Source organism: Pseudophryne corroboree, chromosome 3 (genome assembly GCF_028390025.1).
Source record: "Pseudophryne corroboree isolate aPseCor3 chromosome 3, aPseCor3.hap2, whole genome shotgun sequence".
Classification (NCBI taxonomy): Eukaryota; Metazoa; Chordata; class Amphibia; order Anura; family Myobatrachidae; genus Pseudophryne; species Pseudophryne corroboree.
This window is the reverse complement of record NC_086446.1, coordinates 767,355,844-767,378,290: the sequence shown is the minus strand read 5'-3', so window position 1 is coordinate 767,378,290 and position 22,447 is coordinate 767,355,844. Positions and strand designations below refer to the sequence as shown.

At 50.5% G+C, this 22,447-nt stretch overlaps 1 protein-coding gene across 6 annotated transcripts in view; it reads right to left on the bottom strand.

Moving 5' to 3' along the window:
- LOC135056819 (WD repeat-containing protein 5-like) overlaps positions 1–22,447 on the bottom strand; it is a 101,546-nt gene that overhangs the window by 60,786 nt on the left and 18,313 nt on the right. For all 6 annotated transcript variants that reach the window (XM_063962455.1, XM_063962452.1, XM_063962450.1 and 3 more), the window contains exons 5-8: positions 10,072–10,177; positions 8,440–8,558; positions 8,269–8,352; positions 7,738–7,824 (exon numbers count right to left, since the gene is read on the bottom strand). In XM_063962455.1, the coding sequence (XP_063818525.1) occupies positions 7,738–7,824; positions 8,269–8,352; positions 8,440–8,558; positions 10,072–10,177 (396 nt within the window). The remainder of the gene's footprint in view (positions 1–7,737; positions 7,825–8,268; positions 8,353–8,439; positions 8,559–10,071; positions 10,178–22,447) is intronic.

Genomic DNA, 22,447 nt, shown 5'->3' with positions numbered 1-22,447 from the left:
TTGAAGATAGAGTCTTTACGAACATATTCCATGGTGGCTCTGTTGGTGGTTGAACCAACTCCTGTTTTTTACTTCGCTGAAAAGCGAAACAGTTTGCACACAAACCCTCATAAGTGACCAATTGATTCATATCAATTACCCCTGACTTACAAGATAAGCATGTTAGGGCTGTAGGAGTGCTTGATAAATTCTCCTCGTCACTTTTGCCGCTCACAGACATGGTATTAATCTGTTATTGACTACACAATTTTGTGACTGAAAATCACCCTATATGTCAGTATATAGAGGTGAAATCAATCTGACCACAGTGCACCTGATTTGAGGGTCAGAACAGGACTGACATTACACAGAAAAGTCAGCACACATACTAGCAGTCAGTCACATGTTAAAGCATTAGACATTGCCATATGAGAATACAACCTCCATAATAACTTATACATAAGTAGGAAAATTGTACTTCTGTTTTAAACTGGTTCTTTTTTTCAACATAACATGCAGAAAACACAGTAATATACAGGTCTCATATGCAATAGGTACTAAAAATTAACAATGCATACTAAGAAGTAGAGAGAATTTCTAGTACTGTATACCCTGCCTCCGTAGAGCAGGATACAGGGAGACTCACCACACTTCCATATCCAAGCAAATACGCTCGTAAGACGCTGAGTGGATTCAGACGCTACTGGTGTACACCGCCGCTCTTGTATAACTGATAACGGACACGGACGCTGAGCGACTTCCACGTGTATGCAGACGCTAAGGCCTGTGACTCGGTCTGGCGGGTTTATCTCCAGTGTACACAACCGCAGCGTCTAAGCTGCGACCGAGTACCCTCGTGGCAGCGTCTGAGCCGGAAGTGAGGTCATTCAGTTCATGAAACGAGAGACGCGCGGGAACTGGCCATGAACTCGGAGGAGGGGCGGCCAGGAGAGCGTCTGAATCCCCCTGTTGACTTAAACTCCCAGGATCGCGGCCTCACCTAGTCCTGGCGCCTATGATCCCCGGAGCGTAGCGCTGTCACACTCGAGATGTTCGGCGCATCAACACACTGTTTGTAGTCTCCACCAAATCAGTGTAGCTGTGTCCTGACCCCTCTAGTAAGAGGAAGTCCATAGACTCACCGTCTCCCCATGCTCCGGCCACAGCCTGGTTACGTCTGCTGGACCTGCTAGAACATCCGACACAGACACCCGTCGAGACAGCACTGATACCCGAAGGTAAGCGTTGTGGTGGGGAGTTGTTGGAGAGACTCTTTCTAGAATGCGTTTAAGACGCTGTGAAGATAAGTCGCTAAAAAAAAACAATATAGTAAGTCTATAAAAATAAAATAATAAAAGCTTGAGGCTGCTCTCACAGCAGCACTTGTGACCATGCGGCTTCCTGCCGCACCAAGCAAAAAACTGATCTGACTGAGTCAGTGGGCGGGACTATATGGTGAAGGCCCCAATGCATCCTGGGAGGCCAGAAAGCTTGTGACCGTGTTGGTGCCATTTTCGCTGTCGCTCGACAATATCCCAATGTTATCCTGTGGATAATCCTGTGGACCCAGCCAGAGAAATAACTGGTAATAAATAAATAATAATAAAACACTCGTAGCACAGAAAATCCTTCATCTGCCCAATTCCTACCATTGGCTGCTGTAAACCTTTGTATTTCTGCAAATACCGCCTTTCTTGTCCTCAAACCCACGCGTTTCTCCAAGTGAAATGTGTAAAAGCAGGCCATGGACCACGTTCAGACAAAGCATGGCGAGACCGCAACATGTTAACGGCTAGGTCAGTAGCCACTGTATGTGCGATTATACATGCTGGATGGATAGTCATATTACAGAAGCACATAGAGTCGCAGCAACTTCGGCTGTGTGCACTTCTGGCCATCATCTGCAGACTGAGCATGCACCATAAAAAGCTGCTGCAGATTGCGCATGTGCTGTACCATGCATACGCACCTTGACGGAGGATAGGAGAGCAGCACATTCACACCATACGTGACCGGATACTTCTGTGAAATGGACGGCAACTGGGCAGCTACCTTACCGAAACTACATGTCTGTTGGGAGTGTTATTGTCATGTAACCAGACGTGCCTACGAGGAAGCGCCACCTGTTTCTCACGGCTCTTGAACCCAGCACAGTGACCGTTACAGCCGCAGATGGAAACAGAGCGAGCAGCTCGGCTATAGGCATGAAGACATATGGATATGTGCACAGACGCAATGTCACTTTGCATCCAGGACCATTTTTATTATATTACTAGGTGCTTCATCGCGCCCTACGGGCGCTCTTCACACCGTCGTAAGGGGCTACGCCTCCTTAACATCTGTACGCCGTTCAATATATGTATTATATGAAGTAATACCTGCATTCCTAGTGTTGTGAGTGGTTAAATATTGCACAATGAAAGGGCGTCGGATAGTAGCCCCTTGCGACGGTGTGAACAGCGCCTGCAGGGCACACTGTACAGAATGCAGCGGGTGTGGGTGGGACCGCGGATGGGGGAGGGGGTCGGGAGCGCTGCGGGTGGGGATGTGCGGGGGAGTGTGATCCGGAGGCGGTATGGGTGGGGGAGGGGCGGGGGTGCCGCGGGTAGGGGAGGTACGGGGATCTGCCGGATGGGGGAGGGGGTTCCGGAGGCGCTGCAGGTGGGGAAGGGGCGAGTGCGCCGTGGGTGGGGTAGGGAGTCCGTAAGCGACGCGCGTGGGGGAGGTGCATGTGGGGGTGCGGCAGATGGGTGAGGGGGTCGGGAGGTGCTGCGGGTGGTGGAGGGGCGGGTGCAGTGGGGCAGGGTGTTAGGAGGTGCTGCGGGTGGTGGAGGGGCGGGTGCAGTGGGGCAGAGTGTTAGGAGGTGCTGCGGGTGGGGAAGGAGCGAGTGCACTGCGGGTGGGGTAGGGGGTCCAAAAGCAAAGCGTGTGGGGGAGGGGCAGGTGCGGGGATGCGGCAGATGGGGGAGGGGGTCCGGAGGCGCTGCGGGTGGTTGAGCGGTGGCTGCAGTGTGGCCGCGGGTGGGGTAGGGGGTCAGTAGGTGGTGCGGGTGGGGGAGGAGTGGTTGTGGGGGATGACTGTGGGTGGTGGGGGGGGTGCGGTTGGGAGGTTCTGTGGATGAGGGAGGGGTAGGGGAGTGGGGGGCGTGGGTGGTGTAGAGGGTCTGGAGGCGCCGCGTGTGGGGGGAGGGGTGGCGGAGTGGCGTGTGTTGGAGTGACAGGTGCGGCTGATGGTGGAAGGATCTGAAGGCACTGCAGGTGGTGGATGGACGAGTGCGGGGGTGCTGCAGGTGGGGTATGGGGTGAGGAGGCGCTGCAGGTGGGGGATGGGCGGCTGCGGGGGCTGACGGCGGATGGGGGAGGGTGTCTGTAGAGGCTGTGGGTGGAGGGGGGTGGCCTGTGGGTGGGAGGGTCTGTGGTTGAGGGAGGGGCAGGGGAGTGGGGGCCGTGGGTGGTGTAGGGGGTCTGGAGGCGCTGCATGTGGGGGTGGTTGTGGGGGATGTCAGCGGATGGGGAGGGTGTATGTAGATGCTGTGGCTGGAGGGGGGCAGAGGCGGGGGGGCTGTGGGTGGGGTAGGAGTTCCGGAGGCACTGCGTATAGGGGAGGGTCTGGGCAGGTGCGGTGGATGGTGGATGTGCTGCGGTTACTGTACCTGGCAGAAAGGTAGTTTGAGGGTAATCATTAGCAGCTATCAGTTACACTGCTAATATCTCTGCCCCAAGGATCCTATCTCTCATCATCAGCAGAAGCAGCAGCAGGGCCGCAGGCCACCCGGACTCAGTGTCAGGGTAACTCTGTCGCGGCCAGCCGGGGAGCACACCAGTGTGCGGTGTCCCTGCACCCGTGTGAGCCGCTGTGCCTCATATCTCCCCCACATCTCCTCCCCCAGGCAGCCGGGGAGCTCACCAGTGTGCCGTGTCCCTGCTGCCGCGGGTGCCGCTCTGCCGCACATCCCCCCGCCAGGCAGCCGGGGAGCACAGCAGTGAGCGGTGTCCCTGTTGCCACGGGTGCCGCTGTGCCTCATGCCTCCCCCACATCTCCCCCCCCCCGCCAGGGAGCACAGCAGTGTGCGGTGTACCTGCTGCCACGGGTGCCGCTCTGCCTCGCATCTCCCCCCGCCAGCAACCCCACATGCAGCGGCCCGCACTGGGCACATCAGGCAGCCATCATGTCCGGAGCGGGGACCCGCTCTAGCGGGAGCACCGGACGGAGGGCTATGACAGCAATAGGAGCGCACTGCAGGGTTGCCTGTCTCCTCGCTGGGGCAGGCTGTTGAAGAGGGTACTGTGACAGGTGGCAGGGGAAAGGCGCCGGGGCTCAGGCGGGGAGTGGGAGCCGCTCGGCGTCAGACAGAGAGTCGCCTCCCGCCCTTACATCTTCGGCGGGGGGACGATGAAAGACTGGGGACATGTGCGCCGAGAACGTGCAGGGTGTCCGGCAGCCGTCACTGATCTGCATACAGTAGATTAGCCCACATCTGAGACTCCGCCCAGCGTTAGAGGGCCAGGCACCGAGTCACAGGGCTAATATATAGGAGATTATTTTTCAAATTAGGCAAATATATATATATATATAAAAAAATAAACAAAAAAGATAACAAAAAAGTAGTAACATTTTAATTGTTTTTTAAACTATGGATCAGTTCTGCACATTAAAAAACACCCTTTGTTCTCCTTTTTTCACATTCAAAGACACCCCTGAAGAAGTTGCCTAAGACGAAACGCGTTGGATGAAAACTATATGTTATATCTGTAAAAGTGAATGGGCTATTAAAAGCCTCAAAGTTGTCATTGCTATTTTTGGTGAAAAACTGTTTTGTGTAAATGAAATCTTTAGTATTTTAACAATTTGTTTTACTGTATTTTAATAAATTAATCTTTATATATGAATACATTGGGTGTGTGCATTAAGGTAATAACAGTCATTCCTCAGTTAATATTCTCTACTATTCTAAGTGGTTTTTAACCAATTGAAGTTTCTTCACTCCCCCCGTCACCCGGCCCCATAGCCCTGCATGCTAATGTGGACTAGATTGTCCATATTGGCTTGCATGTATAAACGAGCCGGCACCAACGATGAACGGGAGAGGGGCCGCACATCGTTCATCGCTGGTGCCTATACACTGAAGGTCCATACACACTAGACGACGTCCCTCCATCCATGAACCACGTCGTCTAGTGTTTCCCCTGTTGGGCCGGGCGGTGGGCGGCCGCTCGTACACACTGACCGATATGACCGCTTATATTGCTCAGTGATGTCACGCAGCCGCCGGCCGTGCATGCAGCTCCAGGACGACAGTCCAGATCAAGCTTGCATGCACTGCCGACAGCGACGATCGTTGCCGACACGCAGGGCCGCACATCGTTCTTCGCTGGCGGCATACACACTGGCCGACAAAATGAGCGGCATCGCTCAGGAAGGGGGGAAAATAAGTGACGTCGCTCATTTTAACTGGCAAGTGTGTATGGGCCTTTAAAGATAGGAACGATATCTTGTTCATTAATGATCGCGATCGCTCATATCTTTCAGTGTAATCAGCCAGTATGTGGGGCCCATAAGCCTCTACAGAACACGCACAAGCTGTGGTGCGACACCTAGTGTCAGTGGCAAACGCAGGATTTGCATGGGGGGGTTTCCAGAACTGGATGGAGCCAATCACGGGAGTGGGGACAGAGGTGACCCAGTATATGCTGGGTCCGTAAAACTAGTGTGTCTGTGTGTGTATATATATATATATATATCACACACATGTATATATATATCATATGTGTGTGTGTTTATATGTATGTATATACATGTGTATATATGTATGCACATGGATATATATATATATATACTATAATTAAAATAAAGTAAACTTTTATTAAGCACTTACAAGTGCCACCAGGAAGACAGCAGGCTGCAGAGGACGCTAGACAGCCATTAATAATACTCATGCAGCCAAAAAAATTATAATAATTATTTTTTTATTTTTTTTTGGTGGAGGGAGGTTTCTGGGTCCTCGGAAACCCCCCCTGCGTGCGCCACTGAGTGTGACGACAAAGTCAAGCGTCCAGGGCAGTGCGTAGCGCCATGCACCCATCACGTTCCTCCTGACAAAGGGCTGAATATACAATACCCCCGTTTAATATAACAATTCAGTGATAATAGATACTGTTCATATAGAAAAAGGTCCAAACATGTTTCACCTGCTCAGGAACGTCAACGTCAGAATGAATAGTGGACGGAATTTATATAAGCTCAATACGCGCTACAGAATGGAACACAATTTATTTCAGACACAGTATATAAAATATAAGTCATTGGATTTGGATAGAGATTCTGGAAGGACGTACTTTTCTAATGATATCACAGCTTATGACTTTAAAAGTAGCCTCTTAATACCGAAAGTAATAAAGATATTTCTTGGATATTTATCTGATATTTTATGTAAAATAAAGAATAAATAGCAGGAATATTAATAGTATAAAAAGGTCCCATAAGAAATTATGTAAGAAATGTACTATTGGCTAAACTGTGTGGATTGAAGCCAAATGCATTTAAATGATTTAAAGAGGAAAGCGGAGTTTATGTGCTTATAGCAGAGCGGCTTCTGAGAGATGGGGATGATTAATAGAATTACTCTCTTCTCTTTATTCACATTTTCTGTTATTTATCCTATAAATCTTTTTAATATTTCGCACTGACATAAAATGTATAAGGACATTCGAGTAACCCCGTAACGTTTACATTCATTCAATAAAGATTTATGTTCTAGCTGGTAATGTTACTGTATTTCAGAGGCAGACATGAATTTACCTCAGAGAACGTCTCATTAGGAGGTGTAGCTTGGTTGGTGTTGTGTCCAACCACCCAAGGCGTACGTATGTCAGAAGAGTGGTGTATCTATCTGGCCCCTGTTGTGATGATAGAGGGTAAACCACATACAGAACACGAGGGACAAATAGTTTGGAATGAGCTGTTTAATTTGAATTATCTTTAATGAATGAACATGTGGGGACAATTGAATTGTTGTTTTTGGTGTCCGTCGGCAATTGTTAAATTATTCTGCCGTTCAGGCACCTATATTCTGCTCACAGCCTCCCAAGGTGGCGTGCAGAAACGTGCGACGTGTCCTGTTTTGGCGATTAAATGGCACTTTTCGCGTCTCGGCCAGGACTTTAGTCACGGTTTAGCCGCTGTATACGAAGTATAATATGCTGAGCCATGTCTAGCGCCTAGTCCAATACGCTGAACCGCATATCGTACCAAGCCCTATATATATATATATATATATATATATATATATATGGATCAGTGTGTGATCCCGGCTGTCCGGATCCTGGCAGTCAAGAGACCAACACCGGGAACCCGCCAGCTGGAATTCCGGCAACAAGCGTAGCGTGTCCCCTCGCGGGCTCGCCACACATTGGGCCCAGTGGCAAGCTTCGCTCACCACAGGGTCATATTCCCCCTCCACGGGTGACATGGATCACCACCCGAGGGGGAATAGGGCCGGGATTGCGGTCGCTGGCATTTCACCGGCTGTCGGGATTCCAGAGTCGGTATCCTGATCGCCGGGATCCCGACTGCCGGGATAGTGATTGCATCTATATATCTCAATAGCGCACTGGATGCGAGGTTTTTTTTTTAATGTAAAATAAAGACGCCTGGGTCCCCTTAGTGGCACTGGTACCACTGGGCTTAGTATGCCCACCCTCCCAATACCGTCCCAGGCTAACATGGAGGAATAACGGCAGAGAGCCAGCGAGACTCACCTGATCCAGATATCAGCAGCTTCGTATCTGGAATATGTGTGACAGCTGATACAGCGGAGAATGTGTATATACTGAGCAGCGGTTGACCTGAAAGGAAGCATGAGAACGGGACGTGAGGTTCTAGCATCCCACTATCCCTGTGGATCTCAGGACGCACAAGGTCCCAACTCGTTCCTTACTGACGACAGTCCACCAGTAAGAAGAGAAACTCCACTATATAGTCTTATAGCTTTCTTCTATAAACCAACATTCTCCAACGCTGAATGTCCACCGGCATATTGACTTCTGCTACTCAAGTCAACTGGAGGTCCAAGCAGCCGCCAACAGCGAGACCGTGTCAACTTTTCCACTCTTACACAGCTTGATACATCTCTCCCCACCTATACCTTGGTATGCCCTCACTATAAATGCATAGTCCCTAAATATGTTATTGTATCATCTCTGCCTACTTGCTATGGCTTCCTGTCTCCTCCTAACCTGCACCAGCCACACCATTACGGTACCGCTCCTACCAGCCGCTGCAGTTGTCACCTGTGATCAGGCTCCACACTTTAACGCTGCTGTCCGTCGATCCACTGGCGACAAAATCCTCGCGAGCAGGTAGAAGATCCGAGTCTGTAAGTCAGAAAAGTCACTTAGAACCTCCAATAACGGGCAAACACCAGGATCCTGCCCCGTCATCTGCCCTTATGCGTCACTTACTTAACTTTGATTCCCCTTGTGCGATTAGTGCCAGACATGTGACCCCTCCGGTGTGGCCAGAAAACATCTTGAGCTCCACGCAGGACGCTATATCCCAGACACGTACTGAGGTGTCCCAGCTGTCCCAAGACAGAGGCATAAGGAGAGATGTACAAAGAAAGGAAAGGAGATGACACAGGTGGGGAAGAAAACGGATTGGAGAGCTGTTCAGAAATCTCCGCTACACCCTTGGTGCCATGACACTTAATGCAACTGCGTGGGAATTACTGCGTACATGGAAATAAATGTGCCCATATTAGGAGCTAGCGACATCCATACAGCCTCACCACCCCCATACCATCCCTTTGTGAAAGTAGCGACGGCCGCTAATAATGTGCATTTATACCTATCCCTTGGTGCATTCTCTATCTTCCATCGCTGGGTACGCACAACTGCTGAGCCCGCAACTTTGACCACAGTCCCACAACAAGCTCAAATATAAATGGCCTAAGGGGTTAATTCAGATCTGATCGCTGCTGTGCGTTTTCGCACAGCGGGCGATCAGATCCGAACTGCGCATGCACCGCAATGCGCCGGACGGCTACAACGGGCTTCGCCAATCAGCGATGGGATGGTGCGAAGGATCCATTTGCACGGGCGTTCAAAAGGTGATTGACAGGAAGAGTGCGATTGTGGGTGTTAAGTGACTGTTATCAGGGAGGGTGTCCGACGTCAGCTCCGGCCCTGATCAGCAGAAATCAATCGCACTGGAGGAGTCAGTCCTGGGCTGCGCAGAGACTCTCTGCTACACATGCGATCGCACACTTGCACAGCAAAAATACACTCCCCCTGTAGGCGGCAACTATCTGATAGCAGGGCAGCAAAAAACGCAGCCCAGCGATCAGATCTGAATTAGGCCCTAAGTGCGTATGCCCCATTGGCGCTAAGTTAAACCCAGTCGGCCACAGGTGGAGATGCGACCGAGATGAATACAACTCTGTATCACCTGTAGCTGCTCACAGATGCATAGTCAGATGCAGACGCAGGGGCTAAGTCAGGTTGGATAGCAAATTCTGCTAATCAGCAGAATTTGCAATCCTTTGGATCGCATGCTGGGGGCCACACATCGCTGGGCAAGGCTGCCCAGCATGCTGACCGGAGCCTCCCCCAGTTGAACAAGCAGAAATTGCAGAGCGTTCACAATTTCTGCTTCTTAGCAGAAACTGTGGGAGCCTCCTGCCGGCGCAGCCCCCGTTTGTCTGCCTCCGCCCCCTGTTCATGACGCACAGCCCCCCCCCCCCCCCCGCAACGCTCCGTCTCCCTGGAAACGGAGCGTTGCCGCCGCTCTCCCCACCCCGCGACCTTCTCGCACACTGCGATCGAACCTGAATTAGTCCCCAAGTTCCCAAAACTGCAACATGTGTTCGCAAAACGTGCACCATTGCATCTGCTACTAGATATCCCATGGAAAATGCAAATGAGGATGGGAATCGCATGGTTTAAGGCAAAGACCATCAAGCGTGCAGCTGTCCTGCTCATGGGGAACTACAAGTCAAAGCATGTTCTATCACCCAAAGGGCTACAGGGCATTTCCACATCAGTTGTCTATCACTGGTTTAAATGTATCTGCTAGAGGTGACATGGATGGCTCACCTCCCGGAAATTATATATGTGTCATGGATAAGAACGCAAGTAACCAGATCACTGTGTCCCTCCAGACTGTGGAGAAGGAACTGTGCGTGCTGCAGGGGGGAGGGGCCTGGGCCAGACATTGGAAAAGTGACGGAAAAGATGCCAAATCCAGAAACCAGGACAGTTTTATATCATGGATGAGTCAGATGGGGTGTGACGTCACAAGGAGTAAAGGTAATAAAAACACACAGCATGGAGATGAGAGAGAAACAAGGAAGGGTGAGAATAATGCAGAAAATGAGGAGAAAACAGAAGAAAAAGGACGTTATATAAAATACTAGATGTGCATTAAGAACAGAGCAAATGTCACTTTTCCAGCTGCATTTAAGAAACAGCGGAACAATGTGCAAACAGCCAATGGGAACAGATAAATAACTGACGTAATTTCATTAGCAGAGGTCTTCTCCTGTCTGCGGTACAGCACCTATATACCCTCTGTCTGCAGTACAGCACCTATATACCCTCTGTCTGCAGTACAGTACCTATATACCCTCTGCCTGCAGTACAGTACCTATATACCCTCTGTCTAACTAGTAACTAGCTGGGGATTGGTATGATTTACAGCCACACATGATGCCGAATGTCAGTAGAATGCCGGCAGGGGGCAAGCGCAACGATCCACTCTGTGGGTTTGGTGGTGAGCTTTGCTCGCCACAGGTTCTATTCTCCCTCTATGGGTGTCGTGGAGGGGGAATCATAGAGGGGGAATCACTGTCTGCTGTACAGTACCCAGATACCCTCTGATAGCAGTACAGTACCCAGATACCCTCTGCCTGCTGTACAGTACCCAGATACCCTCTGATAGCAGTACAGTACCCAGATACCCTCTGCCTGCAGTACAGTACCCAGATACCCTCTGTCTACTGTACAGTACCCAGATACCCTCTGTCTGCTGCACAGTACCCAGATACCCTCTGATAGCAGTACAGTACCCAGATACCCTCTGATAGCAGTACAGTACCCAGCTACCCTCTGCCTGCAGTACAGTACCCAGATACCCTCTGTCTACTGTACAGTACCCAGATACCCTCTGTCTGCTGCACAGTACCCAGATACCCTCTGATAGCAGTACAGTACCCAGATACCTTCTGATAGCAGTACAGTACCCAGCTACCCTCTGCCTGCAGTACAGTACCCAGATACCCTCTGCCTGCAGTACAGTACCCAGATACCCTCTGATAGCAGTACAGTACCCAGCTACCCTCTGCCTGCAGTACAGTACCCAGATACCCTCTGTCTACTGTACAGTACCCAGATACCCTCTGTCTGCTGCACAGTACCCAGATACCCTCTGATAGCAGTACAGTACCCAGATACCTTCTGATAGCAGTACAGTACCCAGCTACCCTCTGCCTGCAGTACAGTACCCAGATACCCTCTGTCCGCTGTACAGTACCCAGATACCCTCTGATAGCAGTACAGTACCCAGCTACCCTCTGCCTGCAGTACAGTACCCAGCTACCCTCTGCCTGCAGTACAGTACCCAGCTACCCTCTGTCTGCTGTACAGTACCCAGATACCCTCTGATAGCAGTACAGTACCCAGATACCCTCTGCCTGCTGTACAGTACCCAGATACCCTCTGATAGCAGTACAGTACCCAGCTGCCTTCTGTCTGCAGTACAGTACCCAGCTACCCTCTGTCTGCAATACAGTACCCAGCTACCCTCCGTCTGCAGTACAGTACCCAGCTACCCTCCGTCTGCAGTACAGAACCCAGTTACCCTCCGTCTGCAGTACAGAACCCAGTTACCCTCCGTCTGTAGTACAGTACCCAGCTACCCTCCGTCTGTAGTACAGTACCCAGCTACCATCTGTCTGCAGTACAGTACCCAGCTACCCTCTGCCTGCAGTACAGTACCCAGATACCCTCTGTCTGCTGTACAGTACCCAGATACCCTCTGATAGCAGTACAGTACCCAGATACCCTCTGTCTGCAGTACAGTACCCAGATACCCTCTGTCTGCAGTACAGTACCCAGCTACCCTCTGATAGCAGTACAGTACCCAGATACCCTCTGTCTGATGTACAGTACCCAGATACCCTCTGATAGCAGTACAGTACCCAGCTACCTTCTGTCTGCAGTACAGTACCCAGCTACCCTCTGTCTGCAGTACAGTAACCAGCTACCCTCTGCCTGCAGTACAGTACCCAGATACCCTCTGTCTGCTGTACAGTACCCAGATACCCTCTGATAGCAGTACAGTACCCAGATACCCTCTGTCTGCAGTACAGTACCCAGCTACCCTCTGTCTGCAGTACAGTACCCAGATACCCTCTGCCTGCTATACAGTACCCAGATACCCTCTGATAGCAGTACAGTACCCAGCTACCTTCTGTCTGCAGTACAGTACCCAGCTACCCTCTGTCTGCAGTACAGTACCCAGCTACCCTCCGTCTGCAGTACAGTACCCAGCTACCCTACGTCTGCAGTACAGTACCCAGCTACCCTCCGTCTGCAGTACAGAACCCAGCTACCCTCCGTCTGTAGTACAGTACCCAGCTACCCTCTGTCTGCAGTACAGTACCCAGCTATCCTCTGATAGCAGTAAAGTACCCAGATACCCTCTGTCTGCTGTACAGTACCCAGATACCCTCTGATAGCAGTACAGTACCTAGCTACCTTCTGTCTGCAGTACAGTACCCAGCTACCCTCCGTCTGCAGTACAGTACCCAGCTACCCTACGTCTGCAGTACAGTACCCAGCTACCCTCCGTCTGCAGTACAGTACCCAGATACCCTCTGTCTGCTGCACAGTACCCAGATACCCTCTGATAGCAGTACAGTACCCAACTACCCTCTGCCTGCAGTACAGTACCCAGATACCCTCTGTATGCTGTACAGTACCCAGATACCCTCTGTCTGCTGTACAGTACCCAGATACCCTCTGATAGCAGTACAGTACCCAGCTACCCTCTGCCTGCAGTACAGTACCCAGATACCCTCTGTCCGCTGTACAGTACCCAGATACCCTCTGATAGCAGTACAGTACCCAGCTACCCTCTGCCTGCAGTACAGTACCCAGCTACCCTCTGCCTGCAGTACAGTACCCAGATACCCTCTGTCTGCTGTACAGTACCCAGATACCCTCTGATAGCAGTACAGTACCCAGATACCCTCTGCCTGCTGTACAGTACCCAGATACCCTCTGATAGCAGTACAGTACCCAGCTACCTTCTGTCTGCAGTACAGTACCCAGCTACCCTCCGTCTGCAGTACAGTACCCAGCTACCCTCCGTCTGCAGTACAGTACCCAGCTACCCTACGTCTGCAGTACAGTACCCAGCTACCCTACGTCTGCAGTACAGTACCCAGCTACCCTCCGTCTGCAGTACAGAACCCAGCTACCCTCCGTTTGTAGTACAGTACCCAGCTACCCTCTGTCTGCAGTACAGTACCCAGCTATCCTCTGATAGCAGTAAAGTACCCAGATACCCTCTGTCTGCTGTACAGTACCCAGATACCCTCTGATAGCAGTACAGTACCTAGCTACCTTCTGTCTGCAGTACAGTACCCAGCTACCCTCCGTCTGCAGTACAGTACCCAGCTACCCTACGTCTGCAGTACAGTACCCAGCTACCCCCCGTCTGCAGTACAGTACCCAGATACCCTCTGTCTGCTGCACAGTACCCAGATACCCTCTGATAGCAGTACAGTACCCAGCTACCCTCTGCCTGCAGTACAGTACCCAGATACCCTCTGTCTGCTGTACAGTACCCAGATACCCTCTGATAGCAGTACAGTACCCAGCTACCCTCTGCCTGCAGTACAGTACCCAGATACCCTCTGTCCGCTGTACAGTACCCAGATACCCTCTGATAGCAGTACAGTACCCAGCTACCCTCTGCCTGCAGTACAGTACCCAGCTACCCGCTGCCTGCAGTACAGTACCCAGATACCCTCTGTCTGCTGTACAGTACCCAGATACCCTCTGATAGCAGTACAGTACCCAGATACCCTCTGATAGCAGTACAGTACCCAGCTACCCTCTGCCTGCAGTACAGTACCCAGATACCCTCTGTCTGCTGTACAGTACCCAGATACCCTCTGGTAGCAGTACAGCACCCAGCTACCCTCTGTCTGCAGTACAGTACCCAGCTACCCTCTGCCTGCAGTACAGTACCCAGATACCCTCTGTCTGCTGTACAGTACCCAGATACCCTCTGTCTGCTGTACAGTACCCAGATACCCTCTGTCTGCTGTACAGTACCCAGATACCCTCTGATAGCAGTACAGTACCCAGATATCCTCTGTCTGCAGTACAGTACCCAGCTACCCTCTGTCTGCAGTACAGTACCCAGCTACCCTCTGATAGCAGTACAGTACCCAGATACCCTCTGCCTGCTGTACAGTACCCAGATACCCTCTGATAGCAGTACAGTACCCAGCTACCTTCTGTCTGCAGTACAGTACCCAGCTACCCTCTGTCTGCAGTACAGTACCCAGCTACCCTCTGTCTGCAGTACAGTACCCAGCTACCCTACGTCTGCAGTACAGTACCCAGCTACCCTCCGTCTGCAGTACAGAACCCAGCTACCCTCCGTCTGTAGTACAGTACCCGTGGAGCTTTATAAATAAAAAAATTATAGAAAATAATAATTATAAATTATTATTCATTAAGGGAACAATGCACGTATAATACAACACACTTTTTTTTCTTATAACCAGGTAACGGTAGCACCACGGAGCACTTGGTCTTTAGCCTGTGCAATGTATTACACAATGTTTACATACAAACCCTTCTGAATAAAATACATTTTATATTGTGTTTACTTTGAAATTACCATTAAAAAGAAAAATAAGAATTTACTTACAGATAATTCTATTTCTCATAGTCCGTAGTGTATGCTGGGAACTCCGTAAGGACCATGGGGAATAGCGGCTCCGCAGGAGACTGGGCACAAAAGTAAAAGCTTTAGGACTACCTGGTGTGCACTGGCTCCTCCCCCTATGACCCTCCTCCAAGCCTCAGTTAGGATACTGTGCCCGGACGAGCGTACACAATAAGGAAGGATTTTGAATCCCGGGTAAGACTCATACCAGCCACACCAATCACACTGTACAACCTGTGATCTGAACCCAGTTAACAGCATGATAACAGAGGAGCCTCTGAAAAGATGGCTCACAACAATAATAACCCGATTTTTGTAACAATAACTATGTACAAGTATTGCAGACAATCCGCACTTGGGATGGGCGCCCAGCATCCACTACGGACTATGAGAAATAGAATTATCGGTAAGTAAATTCTTATTTTCTCTGACGTCCTAGTGGATGCTGGGAACTCCGTAAGGACCATGGGGATTATACCAAAGCTCCCAAACGGGCGGGAGAGTGCGGATGACTCTGCAGCACCGAATGAGAGAACTCCAGGTCCTCCTCAGCCAGGGTATCAAATTTGTAGAATTTAGCAAACGTGTTTGCCCCTGACCAAGTAGCTGCTCGACAAAGTTGTAAAGCCGAGACCCCTCGGGCAGCCGCCCAAGATGAGCCCACTTTCCTTGTGGAATGGGCTTTTACAGATTTTGGCTGTGGCAGGCCTGCCACAGAATGTGCAAGCTGAATTGTACAACAAATCCAACGAGCAATAGTCTGCTTAGAAGCAGGAGCACCCAGCTTGTTGGGTGCATACAGGATAAACAGCGAGTCAGATTTTCTGACTCCAGCCGTCCTGGAAACATATATTTTCAGGGCCCTGACTACGTCCAGCAACTTGGAGTCCTCCAAGTCCCTAGTAGCCGCAGGTACCACAATAGGCTGGTTCAAGTGAAACGCTGAAACCACCTTAGGGAGAAATTGAGGACGAGTCCTCAATTCTGCCCTGTCCGTATGAAAAATTAGGTAAGGGCTTTTATAGGATAAAGCCGCCAATTCTGAGACACGCCTGGCTGACGCCAGGGCTAACAGCATTACCACTTTCCATGTGAGATATTTTAAGACCACAGTGGTGAGTGGTTCAAACCAATGTGATTTTAGGAACCCCAAAACTACATTGAGATCCCAAGGTGCCACTGGAGGCACAAAAGGAAGCTGTATATGCAGTACCCCCTTGACAAACGTCTGAACTTCAGGAACTGAAGCCAGTTCTTTCTGGAAGAAAATCGACAGGGCCGAAATTTGAACCTTAATGGACCCTAATTTTAGGCCCATAGACAGTCCTGTTTGCAGGAAATGCAGGAAACGACCCAGTTGAAATTCCTCTGTAGGGGCCTTCCTGGCCTCACACCACGCAACATATTTACGCCAAATACGGTGATAATGTTGCACGGTTACATCCTTCCTGGCTTTGATCAGGGTAGGGATGACTTCATCCGGAATGCCTTTTTCCTTCAGGATCCGGCGTTCAACCGCCATGCCGTCAAACGCAGCCGCGGTAAGTCCTGGAACAGACAGGGTCCCTGCTGGAGCAGGTCCTTTCTTAGAGGTAGAGGCCAAGGGTCCACCGTGAGCATCTCTTGAAGTTCCGGGTACCAAGTCCTTCTTGGCCAATCCGGAGCCACGAGTATAGTCCTTACTCCTCTCCTTCTTATGATTCTCAGTACCTTGGGTATGAGAGGCAGAGGAGGGAACACATACACTGACTGGTACACCCACGGTGTTACCAGAGCGTCCACAGCTATTGCCTGAGGGTCCCTTGACCTGGCGCAATATCTGTCTAGTTTTTTGTTGAGGCGGGACGCCATCATGTCCACCTTTGGTTTTTCCCAACGGTTCACAATCATGTGGAAGACTTCTGGGTGAAGTCCCCACTCCCCCGGGTGGAGGTCGTGTCTGCTGAGGAAGTCTGCTTCCCAGTTGTCCACTCCCGGAATGAACACTGCTGACAGTGCTATCACATGATTTTCCGCCCAGCGAAGAATCCTTGCAACTTCTGCCATTGCCCTCCTGCTTCTTGTGCCGCCCTGTCTGTTTACGTGGGCAACTGCCGTGATGTTGTCCGACTGGATCAACACCGGCTGACCCTGAAGCAGAGGCCTTGCTTGACTTAGGGCATTGTAAATGGCCCTTAGTTCCAGGATATTTATGTGAAATGACGTTTCCATGCTTGACCACAAGCCCTGGAAATTTCTTCCCTGTGTGACTGCTCCCCAGCCTCTCAGGCTGGCATCCGTGGTCACCAGGACCCAGTCCTGAATGCCGAATCTGCGGCCCTCTAGAAGATGAGCACTCTGCAACCACCACAGGAGAGACACCCTTGTCCTTGGAGACAGGGTTATCCGCTGATGCATCTGAAGATGCGATCCGGACCATTTGTCCAGCAGATCCCACTGAAAAGTTCTTGCGTGGAATCTGCCGAATGGAATCGCTTCGTAAGAAGCCACCATTTTTCCCAGGACCCTTGTGCATTGATGCACTGACACTTGGCCTGGTTTTAGGAGGTTCCTGACTAGCTCGGATAACTCCCTGGCTTTCTCCTCTGGGAGAAACACCTTTTTCTGGACTGTGTCCAGAATCATCCCTAGGAACAGCAGACGTGTCGTCGGAATCAGCTGCGATTTTGGAATATTTAGAATCCACCCGTGCTGTCGTAGTACTACTTGAGATAGTGCTACTCCGACCTCTAACTGTTCCCTGGACCTTGCCCTTATCAGGAGATCGTCCAAGTAAGGGATAATTAAGACGCCTTTTCTTCGAAGAAGAATCATCATTTCGGCCATTACCTTGGTAAAGACCCGGGGTGCCGTAGACAATCCAAATGGCAGCGTCTGAAACTGATAGTGACAGTTCTGTACCACAAACCTGAGGTACCCTTGGTGAGAAGGGCAAATTGGGACATGGAGGTTATCACTGACCTGGTCGAAGGGTGTTGTGGACTCGGGGCTTCTTCCGGTGACAGGGAAGAGGAACCGCTACTGGGTCGCAATAGAGATGGCCGGATGTAGGTCTTCTTCATACAGGATGAAGACGGTAAGCAGGAAGCACGGAGGAATGATGAAGGTCTCCTGAAAAACAAGACTAGTAAAAGTGCTAAGTGCTGAGGTACAGAGGTGCTGGTATTATTGAGGTACTGAAGGCACTGAGGTGCTGAGACACCGAGGTACTGAGGTGCTGGAGTTCTGTGGTACTAAGGTGCGGAGGCACCGAGGTGCTGAGGTTCTGTGGTGCTGAGGCACCGGAGTGCTGAGGTTCTGAGGCACTGAGGTACTGAGGTGCCGAGGCACTGAGGTGCTGATGGCGCTCAGGCGCCTTGGTGGCACGAAGGTGCATGATGGCGCTCGGGCGCTTGGAGGCTCGGAGGTGCGTGATGGCGCTCGGGCGCTTGGAGGCACGGAGGTGCGTGATGGCGCTCGGGCGCTTGGAGGCACGGAAGTGCGTGATGGCGCTCGGGCGCTTGGAGGCACGGAGGTGCGTGATGGCGCTCGGGCGCTTGGAGGCACGGAAGTGCGTGATGAAACACTGAGACACTGGAGACACTGGGGACACTGGGGACACTGGAGACACTGGAGACACAGGTATACTAGAAAACACAGCGGAAACAGGAACAAGGGAGCTCTGGAGATCACTGCTTCTGACAAGCAGAATGATGATACACATGCGCCGGCTCCCTGCTCGGCGTCTGGCTTTGAACCTCCCGCCTTAGTCTGATTGGCGGAGCGGGCAGATGACGTCAGCCCCGCTCCGCCTACCTAATCTAGAGCAGCATGGCGGCGCCCTCGCTCCGGGAGCCGCCGGAGAGACCCGCCGACCCGACGCCGGACCCCCGAGGCCGCCGGGGAGAGACGCCAGGCCATCCAGGACACCCGCAGAGGCAAGCGCGGCCGCCGCTGCCCGCGGGGTGTGACAGTACCCCCTCCTCCAGGAGTGGCCCCTGGACACTTTCCGGGTTTAGTTGGATGTCTGGAATGGAAGATTCGAACCAGTCGGGGAGCCATTACCTCAGTAGCATTGATCCAACTTCTCTCTTCAGGACCATAACCTTTCCACTCTACCAAGTACTGTAATTTTTTATGAAAATAACGAGAGTCAAGAATAGCTTTGATTTCAAATTCTGTCCCAGCTTCAGACACTGTAGTAGTTGGCCTAGGAGATGCTGAGTGGAACCGATTTAGAATGAGGGGGCGGAGGAGAGAGACGTGGAAGGAGTTTGGAATTCGAAGGTGGGAAGGCAACTCCAATTTGCAAACGACCCCGGGTTCAAGACTTGCCGCACTGAGAAAGGACCAATGAACCTTGGGGCAAATTTCATGGTGGGTACTTTCAAACGAAGATTGCGGGTAGAGAGCCATACCTTGTCACCAACCTTATATTGAGGAGCTGCTCGTCGTTTCCTATCCGCAAAGAATTTATAGCGACCGGAAACCCTCTTAAGATTGGCATGAACTCGGCTCCAAATTTGAGTGAAATGTCGGAGAGTTGAGGCTGCAGCAGGAACTTCTTCTGGAGGACAAATGGGCAACTCCGGAACTTGGGGATGAAATCCATAATTAATAAAGAATGGAGACTCACCAGTAGAAGAATGATAAAGATGGTTGTGGGCAAACTCAGCCCACGGCAACAACTCCACCCAGTTATCTTGAGAAGGGGAAAGGTAAATACGGAGAAAAGTCTCTAGATCCTGATTGACGCGTTCAGTTTGCCCATTAGTCTGTGGATGGTAAGCAGAAGAGAATTTGAGCTTAATTTGTAGAGTTGAACAGAGGGCTCTCCAGAATCTCGCTGTAAACTGTACTCCCCGATCTGAGACTATTTCCAGAGGTAACCCGTGCAGGCGGAAATGCTCTTGGATAAATAACAGGGCCAACTTGGAAGCGGAGGGTAATCCGGTCAACGGAATAAAATGTGCCATCTTAGAGAATCGGTCAATGATCACCCAAATGGTGTTATGACCCTTAGAGAGCGGTAATTCAGTAACAAAGTCCATCGAGATATGAGTCCAAGGCCTTTTAGGAATGGATAAAGGATGCAACAAACCCGCAGGCGGCAGACGTGGAGTTTTGTGCTGAGCACATTGAGGACACGAATTGACATACTCTTGAACATCTTTTTTCATAGTGTCACACCAGTATGATCTTCGCAGAAATTCTCACATTTTCTGAACTCCCGGATGACCAGAAAACTTAGAAGTGTGTGCCCACTGCAACAGTTTCGGTCGAAATTTAACTGGTACCGACATTCTTCCAGGAGGAGGACCCAACCTAATGGGAGCTGCAGAAATAGAGATGGGACTGAGGATTAATGCCTTCCCCATTGTATTCTCCTCATCGGAAGCCATCACTGAACGGGATAGGGCATCCGCCTTGGTATTTAGAGTTCCAGCCCGATACTTGATGATAAAGGAAAATCTGGTAAAAAAGAGCGCCCATCTTGCCTGACGGGGGTTCAAACATTGGGCCGTCTTTAGATACAGTAAATTCTTGTGGTCCGTAAAAATTGTAATTAAGTGTTTAGCACCCTCCAGAAGATACCTCCATTCTTCCAACGCAGATTTAATTGCCAGTAGCTCTTTGTCTCCGATGGTGTAATTTAGTTCAGCAGGGGAGAACTTGCGAGAATGAAACCCACACGGATGCAACTTCCCATCTGAGGCGTATTGCGAGAGTACAGCACCTATGCCTACCGTGGAAGCATCAACCTCCAAAAAGAATGGTTTTAGGAAATCTGGCTGCTGAAGTACGGGAGCAGATATAAAGGCGGTCTTCAACTGTTTGAACGCTGCTACTGCTTCAGAAGGCCAATTGCTTGGGTCAGCCCCTTTTTTAGTCAGAGCCGTAATAGGTGCCACGATGGTAGAGAAACCTCTTATAAATTTCCGATAATAATTTGCGAATCCTAGAAATCGTTGCACTGCTTTTAAGGAAAGAGGTTGAGTCCAATCCCGGATGTCCGAAAGTTTCTCCGGATCCATACGCAATTCAGTTCCAGAAATAATGTAGCCCAAAAATGAAATAGAAGGAACCTCAAAGGTGCACTTGGAGATCTTGCCATAAAGATGATTCTTGCGCAACCGAAGGAGTACTTCCTTAACCTGTAGTCGGTGCTCAGAAAGATTCTTTGAAAAAATCAAAATGTCATCCAAATAGACTACTACATTCAGATACAACATATCCCGAAAGACTTCATTAATGAATCCTTGAAAGACAGCGGGGGCGTTGCTGAGGCCAAATGGCATTACCAGGTACTCATAATGCCCGTCTCTCGTATTGAAAGCCGTCTTCCACTCGTCTCCTTGACGAATACGTATCAAGTTGTATGCTCCTCTTAAGTCAAGCTTAGTAAATACTCGAGCTCCACGCACTCTTTCGAAAAGCTCTGTGATGAGCGGCAGAGGATACTTGTTTTTAATGGTGACTTCATTTAAACCACGATAGTCAATACATGGTCTCAGCCCTCCATCTTTTTTCTTTACAAAGAAGAAGCCAGCTCCCGCTGGAGAAGTGGAGGGACGGATGAAGCCCTTCTGCAAATTCGACTTAATGGACTCAGACATAGCTTGTGTCTCTGGAACCGACAAAGGATAAGTGCGACCTCGGGGCGGTATTTTCCCAGGAATGAGCTCAATGGGACAGTCCCAAGCCCTATGCGGAGGTAATTTATCAGCCGCCTGTTCCGAGAAGACATCCAAAAACTCTCGATAAGCCTCAGGAACTAACTCCACGTCCAACTTGGCCGATGCACGGAGTGGAACGACAGGAGTAAGACAATTCAATCGGCAGAAAGGACTCCAAGAAATTATTTGTGTCGACCCCCAGTCGACATGAGGGTTGTGTAGCCTGAGCCAGGGAAGACCCAAAACGAGATCATGAGACATTTCCTGAATAACTAGAAACTTCAGTTGTTCATGATGTAAAGCTCCCACTTGTAGCTGAATTGACTCAGACTGACTCGTAATCAAGGCGTTAGGAATTTGAACCCCGTTAATGGCTGTAATAGTAATAGGTCGTTCGACCAACTGTAATTTCAAACCCAAACTCTGGGCGCAGGAAAGAGAAATAAAATTCGCCGCAGCACCTGAATCCAAAAGAGCCATAACGGTCTTGACTTTTGCTTTAGTAGACAAAGATACTGAGAGTAAACAGTCCACTTCTGGAGAAGATTGAGAAACCACACCCAGCTTGACTTCCCCGGAACAGGCTAGGATTGCCCGTTTCCCGGGCGAGCTTTGCAAGACTTGAGGAAGTGATCCGCGGCTCCACAGTAGAGGCAAAGTTTGTTCTCACGCCGACGCTGTCGCTCCTCTGGAGACAGTCGAGACCGATTAATCTGCATGGGTTCGTCTGGAGCTGTCGTAACCGATGGTTTAGACGGAGGAGCCCGGAATCTGCACCGATCAGACCGAGAACGTTCGCCAACTCGTTCCTGCATGCGGAGATCCACTTTCACACAGAGCGAGATCAACT